This window comes from Solenopsis invicta, chromosome 3, assembly GCF_016802725.1.
Source record: "Solenopsis invicta isolate M01_SB chromosome 3, UNIL_Sinv_3.0, whole genome shotgun sequence".
Classification (NCBI taxonomy): domain Eukaryota; kingdom Metazoa; phylum Arthropoda; class Insecta; order Hymenoptera; family Formicidae; genus Solenopsis; species Solenopsis invicta.
This window is the reverse complement of record NC_052666.1, coordinates 14,768,976-14,781,313: the sequence shown is the minus strand read 5'-3', so window position 1 is coordinate 14,781,313 and position 12,338 is coordinate 14,768,976. Positions and strand designations below refer to the sequence as shown.

The 12,338-nt window shown below is 27.0% G+C and overlaps 1 protein-coding gene across 1 annotated transcript; it reads left to right on the top strand.

Moving 5' to 3' along the window:
• The first annotated feature begins 229 nt into the window (after positions 1-229).
• Positions 230-12,093, top strand: LOC105208172. Its single transcript, XM_011177955.3, has 4 exons — positions 230-514; positions 9,656-9,703; positions 10,096-10,352; positions 11,347-12,093. The coding sequence occupies exons 1-4, from the start codon at positions 418-420 to the stop codon at positions 11,398-11,400; spliced, it is 456 nt and encodes a 151-aa protein (XP_011176257.1). The 5' UTR covers positions 230-417; the 3' UTR covers positions 11,401-12,093.
• The last annotated feature ends 245 nt before the right edge of the window (positions 12,094-12,338 follow it).

The window sequence follows — 12,338 nt, the reverse complement described above, 5'->3', positions numbered from 1 at the left end:
CAGTACGTGTGATTTTCTCGACGCGCGCTTCTGTCAGACCTATATACCTAATTTTCATGTTTAGAATTGTCATTAAAGTTTACAATGATAACAACGTCATCACCGCCATCGTGATCACCGCCGCCATCACTTGGAAAATATCACGTCCACCCACGGATACTTTGTCGTTCACGTACCCAGCATGCACCACTGCGATATCCGACTGCGCCACTCCGGCTTCCGTTCCTGTAAAAGAGAGAACGCGCGCCGCCACCATCGTTCATTCACAACCACCTGCTCGACGAGGTAACATCGTCTCGTTATCATCAGTTATTTCACGACCGCACAGGCAGAAACGTTAAGCAGTCTCAAGCAGTCATTTTTTGGTCTACCATCCTCCGCAGCAGCGAAGCGCGTAACGTAGACAATCGCAACAGGATGAAGACTAATGCGACTTCCGGTTCCATTTTCTCGCTCTCGATTGTCCTGATTCTTGTGATCTTAGTTTTCATCAGCGACAAAGCGTATGCCACACGTGAGTAATCTTTTGTCCAAATTTGTTAATTCATATATTTAATTCTAGTTTATAAAAATAAAGAATCCTCTAAAATCACGGTAATAATTTGTTAATAATTCAAAAGTATTTCGCAAGACACAGCACGAACATCGTTATAAAATTAAATTTTTTTCGACATAAATTTGCAATAAATTACGCACACAACGCGATAAATGCATTCTTACATCATTATACATTTATTTTATATTTCATTTTGTGCAAAAAGATAATTTATTTTTTTCTGATACATCAGCATTTGCGAAGGAAATTTTGATAAGATGTAATTTTTTTATAAAATTTTATATTTTTTTTACTTTTCTAGATAAATATTGTAAATATAATTAAGAATTTATTGAAATTAAATCTTTACTTTTCAGAAAACCTTTACATACTAAACTTCCGCAAAAAAATACATAGAAAAATTTTGCTTTTATTTAAATTATATTATAGAAACAACAAAATTATTATATACCGGATAAAAATGATGTATTAAACTTTTAAATTTAGTTAGAAACAAAGTAAATTTTTTAAATATGGTTTCTTCAGCTTATCAACTTACCGACTTAAGATCTTAAAAACTTCAAGATGCACATACTGAGTTTGTTTTTCATTAATTAATGCTTTTGTAACTTAATCCGTAAAACTAGTTTCCGTTTGTGCATATTGTATAGGAAGTTGGTTCCGTGGTTGCTAGAATGCACTTTTAATATAGATAAGGAACGATAACCTATCCATATTCTTTTATGAATTATTTTGATAATCTGTCACGTCATTTTTCTCCATTTAACCATTTTATTTTTGTTTTAATTGCTTCATAATTATTTTATCAATTTCCGTTATAATTATTTTATGATTATTCTTATATTAATTTGGTTTATATTTACTTTATATTTGGTTTATAATTTGTTGACTACTACCTTTCTTTCTCAATTGTAGAAATTTTTACAGCTGCACAAATTTGTTGAATAAAATTAATTTTTTTTTTTTTGGAAAACAAAAGCTAGCTCAAGTTTCTATAAACCTTTGAATAGTACTTTGCTCGTGTACTAATTAAAGATTTGTTTGCCTTTCTGTTGCTTAAATATAGTTAATAAATATATTTAATTCAAATTATATTGCACTAAAGAGAGAAAATCGGAAGAAAGTTAAAAGAATAAATTAAAGTTTATCCTGGTAAATTTTTTAATAAAACGATTTTTGAATAATCTGATGACCGTAAGATAAATTTTTCTTATGATAAGTTTAAAATAACATGTATGTTAGTAGATATAATTTTTTTAAAGAAATTCGTTACACTTTCTAGTAATAATTCAACTATTTCATGCTACGTAAACTAGTTCATGATTTATATTTCTATATATAAAAATGCATTTATATTTCAATAATTGCGTAATACCCTCTCCGATTTAGACATATATAAGTCATAAACATTGAAATCAATGTTCTCCTACAACATTGTGAAAGTGTTGTGTTAAATGAACAAATAGTCAATCAATAGTCGAACAGCAAGCGCAAATAGATCGAAAACGTCAAAAATGTACGTTTGTTATATGTGTTTACGAATCGTTCTATTTTGTAGTTTTGCTCTTTTGCAAAAAGCCATAATTTAAACAATGCTTCGATATTTCACGTATCGCTTTCATATTGTCTCGTCGATTTGACATTTGACTAGTCGTTTTTACTATCGTCAGAGTCTAAACATCCGAACGGGTTTGCGCGCAAAACTTATGAGCATTCAAAATATAATTTCTTGGAAACTGTCAGTTCTTTTTCTCTATCATAATCACATCGCGTACGTTGGATCGCGATGAAATATAAAATGCTTTTTATTGCGTATGCAAAAAAATTTTCGTTCAATTTACGTATTTAAAATAATGAAAAGAAACCATTTAATAGCAGAAACAAATTGAAACACGGAGCGTTATCAACTTTTCTTTTGTTTGATTTGATTTTTAATTTATTTGTCTAATAAATATTCGAAAATCTGTCAAAATATTCGACTGTCAATAGTACAATTGTTTTGTAATAATTAATAGTAATGTAACCATTATTAATCTTATAAGTAGATATGCGTGAACTTTTTACGATGTTTAATACTCTAATGACACTAATTTTTTGTTTTAAATATAATTAAAATGTTTATCAAAAAGGAAGTTTTTAACAAAATAACGTACAATTTTCATTTGAATGAAAAAAGACTATAAAAGACTTAACATTTTGGTTTAAGGATACCGCAAAATCATTTATGTGTTTAAAACTGTTTGAAAACAATTGCAATAAATAAAATATTTAATCAATAATATTAAGCGGTATTGCCAAACACATAACTGCGGACGTGATAAGATTAGCGACATAAATCGTTCTATTTCCGCTCCTAGAAATTATAACAATGCATAACGTAAAGTTGAGATAGTTACATCGTAGATTTGACGACTGTATACGCTCAACTTCTATTTGGGTCTCGGCGTGAGCAATAGATTATTTCTGCGACGCTGTCGCGAAGTTTCGCTATTCTACGCAAAACTCGCGTAAAAGCGAATTATCGTTGATCCATTGTAATGTCAAATCCGTTAACTCTCGCGGTTACGAAATGTTATAATAGCATTCACTGTTTCCTCATGTTTCCGTGACGCGGTTATCAATCTTTACGTGGGTTAAGAACGACCGTAGGATTAACGCAATGATAGAAGTTATTGGAGATGGAATTGCGCATAACGATCGATAGAAATCATACTGTCTGTTAATTCTGATGTCTTGTGTAATGATAGGCAGTTTTAAAATTATAAAATAAAATTTTTTGTATCCAAAAGTTTTAGCGATTGTGACTTATTATTAGATACATTGCATTAACATTATAAGACGTTTTTTTACTCAATAAAAGATTCAAGCGAATAAATTATTGCAAAAATAAAAAAGATTTAGGTTAAAAACTAAATACTTTATAATTCTAAACAACATATGGTTATCGAAAATTATCGAAAGAAAATCTTATCTTTTATACAAAAAATTCATCATTAATCTAAAAATATGGACGGTCAATAACAATCGCTACTTCCAGTGTTAATTAGTAAACATTTCGATTATCGATTACAATTGCTAAATCTTTCATTTTCGACAATTATGTGGTTGTAAATACCAAAAATTAACAATTAAATTGACACACCTTACGACGTTAAAAGCCGTGTCGGAGAAAATTGCCTCGTAGTTAGCATCTAATGAGACAGCTTAGATCCGTATAATAGGCAAATATTGCTTACATTATTAACATTCATGTATTTAACAGATAGCCTTCAATATAATCGTTGCTTCCAATTTATTTTCTACTAATAGTTTGCCTGTCTATAAATATTTATCGTAAATATCGATTTTGATTATAATGCGTTTAATTTTAAATACTATTATTAAAATGTACAGCTTTATCTTTCGATAATCATAAATGTTTCGTGGAAACATAAAAATGAATTTGACAAATACATTTTCGTACGTTTGCTCTCTTTTGAATAGTCAATAGGCATGGTCGTTACCGTTAAAACGCTTTAAGTAAAAAAGTTAGCATTTAACTTGGCGGGTTATATTAGGTTACTTACAGCCACAACGTCGTTACGATTTCGTTACGTTCAGAAGAGTGGATAAAAGGAAAGAGCTTTATTTTCATGGACCATTTTATCTTGAAAGATTATTTTTATTATTATCTGTGTTTCTTTAATTTCTTCCATTATTTTTATCTCTACACGTTTTATCTTTTTATTTTATAAGTAATAAGAAGATCGATGAGTATTAATAACACCTTTAATATTCTAAAATAAAATAAATTAAATATATTTAAAAATTATGTTATTTACTTTCGCGTACGACTTTCTTTGATCAAGTTTCAGGTTGCAAACTATATTAATTAATAGATACTTGGGGAAACATAAATACATATACTATAATGAATGCTACAATGACGCGTTACATACATACACACGCACACGCTCAAACACACACTCATAATCGTTGAAGCATATGCAAAATGATGAACATGGAAATAAATGGAAAATATCGCGTTTAAGTTTGCTAAAGTCGCTGACCTGAAAATCGGTATAAATTCTTATTCAAAATTCTCATAGCTTTTGTGAAAATCAGAAATGCAATATACGCGATAACATATGCGTAAAAAGCCGAGGGAGATTTAAGGTTTTTAAACATTTTTCCAATTTTCTGAAACACGAAGTTTTTTTATAGCGCAGAAAGAAACGAGAATGTTGGCTGCATGGTCAGTTTCGATTAATTGTGATTTTGATTACGTGCGCGTCGAAGATATGACTACAAAGAGGCCAGGATGTATTAAGAGAAAGATGTTTTGAAAGCTTTTAAATTCTAATTTTTTTTACTCATAATCTCTACACACGTACAATTTAAACTATTGCATTTAATAACGATAATACGTTGATAAATTCTAAATGATGCTTACAATACAAAATAAATACATAATAAAAGAAAAAAAGAGAAAGAAGAAAAACATAACATAAGAAAGACACAGATACAATAATACAAAAGTGAGATAAACCTAGTTGCATTATCTATTTAGAATGGTATTTCATCAACAATATTGTCATTTTCCATTTATGCTCTCATAATTCCTTACTGCGCTAAATTAAAATCAAGAATGTATTGAGGGTATAACTTCATCATTATATACGCCGCACAGATCGAAAACTTAATTTATTATGTATTATTTACTATGTATAAGAAAAATGAATTATATCAATAAAAACGTCATACTATCTATACTATAAAAAAATTAGAAATCTGAAATATTTATTTATTTGTTTGTATAGCGTATCCCAAAATTATTGCATTTCCTCTAAAGAGAAGATTCTTTGGAACATTCTAAAGAAAAAAATCCTAATACGAAAATATCGAGGGTATAATAGTTTTCAAGTTATTCATGATTAAAGTTTACGAATTATAGAGCTGACATTTCGCGCATTCAGACATGGAGACATGACAAGTGGTAAAGGTACCACAACGGTATCTCTTGACATTGAGGTTATCATATAAATACGTCGTGACATTTTTTATTAAGAAATTATTTCTATAAATATATATTTGTACATTACTTGCTTATAATTATTATTATCAACAAAATATCAACTCATTAACAAGATGTTACGATAACCGTTGAGTCAGCTGTCAAAATAAATTCATTGGCCTTATATGATAAGAACTTTAATGAACGTATACAGTTTGATTGTAATTTGTACTTTTTTTTTTATTTTTTTTTAAATGCACTGTATCAAAAACGATAAAAGTTAAATTGAATTTTGAAAAGAGCTTGACAAGATTGAAAATCGAAAGTCTTTAAATAATTTATTATCAATAAAGTTATAAGTGTGTATTTTAATTATAATTAAAAATTTTGTATTGTTATACATTTTAAAGTTGTACATATACGTCTTTGTATAATTTATATTAATTTTTATATTTCTATTTTTTTTAACGTTTTATTAAAATAATTGTTAAGAAAGTAAGTCGGTATTTTGATATAAACGCGGTAAAGACAAATAAATATTTTTTTTATATGTCTCAATTCTACTCAATCAACATATTCAATCTTTTTTATATCAAGATATAAATATACCTTATTGACATTATCGATATTACCATAAAAGTTTTATGTGAGGCAAACGAGCATGATAATGAATTTATTTTGGCAACTGACTCAACGGTTATCGTGTTATTGAATTAATATTTTGTTGATAATATTAATTATGCGTGTGTAATGTACAAATGTGTCTCATATAGAAATAATTTCTTAATAAAAATGTCACTGTGTATTTATATGATAATCTCGATGTCATGGTGTATGGTACTTTTACCACTTATTATAAGCTTGTTTTTTAATCCTGCACTAGACTGCACTAGAACGTTCCTTCTTGCTTTCACTTTCGAATATATATCTATTTCATTTTAAGTTCACACTAATTCAGGGAATTCAGGAACAAAAAACAAACGGCATGTCTCCATGCCTAAGCGCACGAAATGTTAACTTTAATCATGAATAACTTTAATATTATTATACTTTCATCATTTTCGTATTAAGATCTTTTTCTTAGAATGTTCTAAAAAATCTTTTAAGAGAAAATGCAGTTTTGGGACATTCTGTATTTGGTAAAACGTGATACAATTCTTATATTTTTGCTGAATATCAAAACTTGTGAGATTTGTGGCCATTCATGAGTAGGCCATTCAAATTGGACAAAGAATACAAGAACTAAGCACTTGTATTTTCATCCTTTAGCATATCTCTTATGTATCACGAAATAAACCTTTTACACTTTACAGAGACAATAATCACTTTACATAAATTATATTAAATTGTATGAATTAATTGACAATGGTTTTATTAAGTGTAAAAAAACTAAAATTACAACACAGTACTAATATAACACAAAGGCTTAAGTATAATAGAGCAAGGTAACTCCGGTTCGACTGTCTTTCTAATTTTTTCGGAGTTAAACCTCGCATGGCATAAATATCAAGGTGTCTCTGAAGTATTTTTAAAATCTCCACATATTATATATATTATATATACATATACATATGCATAAGGTTATACAATTAAAAAATTATAAAGTATAATTACAAAATATAAAAAATATTAAATATGTAATTACAATTAAATAATGTAAATTATATAATAATTATGATTAAATTTATGATATTATGCAATAAGTATTTTTAGGAAATTAAAGATCATATTAAAAGCAGATCAGACAAAAATTGTGATTTTATGGGTAGAATCCTTACTCGCATAAGAATTCTACCTATAAAATCACCATTTTCGTGAAGTGAAGTGCATTTTGGTAGGTTTATACTGGACAGATAGAATAGAATTACGCAATACACTAGTCCATTTCACTGTAAATGCGGCGGATGCTCGGATTGAAGTTCGAATTGTCCGGCCGTGACGCGAATTTTCGTGAACGATGATGAACCCAGGTACTAAAGTGCAAACGTTTAGATATCGAAAGGATTGAATACAAAATATCCATATTTCTTTTTTTTTTGACAAGCGCATTATCTGTTAAGTGATATGTTTGTAGCCATCTTAAGTGAATTGCAATTGCCGTACTATGGGGTTAAAATGATTGTCTCGATTAACTTCCCATTGAAAATTAATGACATATTGTGACATAACTACTTGATCAGTAACACGTAGCTAATAAAGTCACTTTTTGTTTCTTAAAATAAGATATGAATAATGAATTACATGTGCAATTATGCCATGATTATGTTTTTGGGAGTAACGTGGGTATACTTGTACGTATATTAAGAAAGAGAAATGAAATACAGTCAATGGGATTTACGTCGTAGTTACGTCTGTAGAACTTTTAGAAACGTAGCAATATGAAGGAAGAAAAACGGTTATGTGTTATTCGATTTCGTTGAAAAAGGTCGATCAATTAATCAGCTTCGTTATAGTAACTGAATAAAGGTCTTCGCGAAAGTTGTTCTTTTATCGTTCGCAAATAATTTTGCGCACAATGTACGTTTCAAGAATTATTGTTTATTGTTTTTTTGTTCACGTATGCTTGGGAGATTTGTCGTTCAGCATCTCGATTAAATAGTTTTGTTTTGAATTAAATAAAAATTATTTAAATAATACATTTATCTGTGGACTGTACGAATGCAAATAAAATGCAAAATCGTAAGTTATTATCCTATATCTTGAAATTAAATTGATATACCAACTGTTTTGATAATAACTATAGATTTCATTATAGGTTTATAGGTTTCTGTATGTATGTAATGATTACAGGTTTCTGTATATATGTAATGATTATTACGGCAAGATATATAAAAGCTAGAAATTATCTGCATATTTTCTAATTAAATTTAAATAACTCTTTTTGTTTGCGTACATAAAATAGTTTAATATTTTGAAATATCAATATCGTGCTCCTTTCATAAATTGTTTTTTTTTGTTAAGAAATATTTTAAAGTAAAATTATTTTAGCACAACAAAAAGCAACTTTTACATAAATAAATTTAAACATGAAGGGTATAGCCGGATTTGTTTATGAAATTTGCCTTACGCCAAAATAGACTTATTATACAGCAACCTTTAGCTCTCTATGAAAGAACAATTTTCATCAAGTTTTAATCCGCTACCCTTGATATTGCAATAGTGACAAATAAGGACAAAATTATTCAATTTTTTTTCTATTCTTCTGATTCACAAAAAAATATGAAAAAAAATTACTGATGTTTCATCTTGATGAATCATCAAGTTATATATCTTGAAATTTGTAGAGATTTTTAAGATACAAAATCGAATTTTAAAAAAATCAAGAAGTTTGAAATTGTCAATTTTCAAGTGAAATTATTAAGTGACTAACTTCATATTTTTTACAAACCCGGCTATATCCTTTGTTTAGAAAACATTTCAATCATTTCAAATTACAATATAAATTGTAACTCATCTATAACGGAATAGAATTTGATCTTACGGAAATTAAATTTATGCAAATAGACACAGTCATAAATAGTATACTTTTACTTTTATAATCAAAAAAGAAGTTGCAAGAAAAGATTCGGATTATAGGAGATAAATCATTACTTTTCTTTATTATTTTTATTCCACATTAAAAATGAATAAGCAATTGCGTACTTATTTTACTATTAAATAGTACGAGTATAAGGGAAATGTGTAATATGTACCAACCCACGTTTAAACTGAGGCATCATTATTGAGCATATTAAACGCTTCAATGTTTCCTATATGAATGTTTCGAACTATGTATCATATTTAGAGATACTGAAATATGTATCTACATTAAAATTATGATTATCATTTTATTATTAAATACAATTTATAATATTAAATAACTTATAGTAAATATATTTGTACAATATAAATATAAATAATAAATATATATAAACATTATGTATATAATACATAATAATTTAAATATAAGTGAAGAAATATGTATATGTAACAACATTGGTTTGTATTATTAAACTTCAATATTAACAAAGAAATAGTTACTTAATTTCAAATGTACTTTTGTTTTAAAAGATTCAAAAAATTCAAAGATTTATTTTCTCTTTTTGTAACATTGATTCCTTTCACAGCGCTAGGAGGAAGAAGTACAGGCCGCAGAAGTATCGATGACTATAAAGGTATGATTTTAATAAAAAATCAGATTTCGTTAAAAAATGCACAGAAAACCTTTTGAGAACTCCAAAACAATTTTTTAGATTTTTAAAATTTCTCATTATTTATTCTAATAGAAAAAAATTATTTCATAACGACCTTTAATGAATAAGAGACGTTTCTACGCGCGGAAAGTTTCAAAAGATCATTAATTAACATAAAATAGTTAGAAATAAGTTTTTGAATATATTATATCATTCGGTTGCATACATCAAACGGCGTATAAAATAAACAGAAAAAATCCAAGTGTGTTTTGTGCATATCTAATTATGTTTAATAAAATATAACATCAAATTCTAATTCATTAGTCTTACGTAAACAATTAGCGCATCTAACATCAACAATTTATCTTTTGCAGATAATTGCATGTCATTTGGGCATACCTGTTTCGGTGCTCATGGCAAAAGATTCGATTCGACAGTACAACGCAACACTTTACAAGAAAGTATTAGCCAAAATTTTCAAGAATCCGAGATACCATCATCGAACGATGAATTATTTTACGTTCTTCCGAACGACGAATTCCGGGAACAATCTGATCAGTCTTTTATGAGGACTAGCAAAGACTCTCAACAATTCAACGTTTATCCTTTGTCGTCTTTAGTAGATCAATGGGTATGTGTGTTTCCATAGATAAGCATTAAGGTATAAAATTGGTTTAGTTAGAATTGGTTTAGTTAAAAAATAGAAAATTCTTGAAAATGGCAGAAAAATAAGAGGTTCTTGCATAAATAAAATTTTGTTAGTTACTATATAAGTTACGTATAAAAATAAAACATTTTAGCTATTTACAAAAAAGAAAAACATTTTTGTGTTAAAAATATTTTTATTGTGGAAATATAAAGATACTAAAATGAGATTGTAGTGTTGAGATATTATACAGTAATGAACAGCTTAAAGACGTGAAGTAATTTTGTATAATTTTATCAAGAAAAATATATTTTTATTATTTAATAGATGATTTGTATGAGTTGAGAGAAAAAAATGTTGTATTTGAAAATTACAAAATTTTCGAATCACGAATAAAAATTCTTTACTACTATTATTACCAAAATAATTATATTGTTCTTTAGCTTATTACAGTACTGAAATAAAAATATATTTTCCTGAAATTTAAGATTATCAAATTATTTAAAGAAGATTTTGTATTTTTGCATATGATACAAAAATTATTAAATAAAATATATTAGTTTTAAAATATTATTTTGATACTAATTTTTTTGTATTTAAATGGCAACTTTTTAAAAGAAAAATATGTTATTATTATAAATATTTTTATGAATTGAGAGGAAAAAATTAAATGAGAATATCTTCAAACTAAGAATTAGAATTATTTAATATTAATGTTATTAAGACAAAATTATACTGTGCTATTTAAATAATGATTACAATATTTAAAAAAGAATTTTTTGCTAAAATTTAAGAAAAAAGAAATAATTTTAAACTTTTTAAGGAGATTTAATATTCTTGCTAATGTATAAAACAATAACTGTTAAAAAGTATATATTGTACTAGTTTTAATTTCTTACTAATTTTTTTTTGTAATTAAATAGCAATAGATAGATATGAATGAGAGTATTTAATGAAGAGTGTATGCTGTATTTTACAGATAGCGTTACATCGTCGCCCGCATCGCACAAATACGGATATCACCAATAAATAAGGGGAGATGAAATAACCATATGTCAAAATAAAGCATTATTTCGTATATTATCACATATATATTTACGTGTATCATATGTGAAAGAAATTAATTATATTGTTAAGATTATATTAATTAATTTAATATTATTATTTAGTTATAACTCATACGTTTCATATTATCTTTGTTGTCATTCTTTTAGCAATGCGACAATCATGTTTCTCATGTTATTATAAATTTATGTAATTTATTATAATAGAAGATAACTTAAAAGTTGTTAAATCGCTTTACAATTATTTAAGTTATTAAAGTATAATTTAGGTATTCAACGTGCAGAAAAAATAAACTGCTTTTATATTTAATCATTATTATTCTACAAAATACATTCGATTAAATGTGTAATAACATACAGTTTCTCTGAGGATTACATCTTCTGTACTTTACGACGACGTTATTTTTGTTAAACAAGCGTAAATGCTATGTGAATTTTGTCGGTAACATTTATTATTATTATGTGATAGTAACTTATTCTTTGTTTTATCTGTTCTCAGAAAATCAATGGCATTTTGTAATCAGGCAATGTTAAATTGTAAAAATTTATTGAATCTATAAATTATGAATATCTGCTGCACTCGCCTTGATGGCATTATAATTTATTTTTGCGAAATAAATGTCCGCAAATTAAAACTGATTAAATTATTGAATTGTTAATAATTATTACTTATTATTTATACTGTCCCACAAGAAAGAATATGGCTTTTATTTTAAATTATTAAAACGTTATCTCCTTTATAATATTGAAACGCTTGAAGCGTACTATTTTGCACAATATACGCTTTTTGTCATTCCGAGCGTTACTTTTTGTTAGATTAAAAATTCTCAAAATAAGTGCAAAGTACCTCCAGCGAAACAGTGTTGTTAGTTCTATATCAAAAAGGACAAAAATTATTATATGCTCA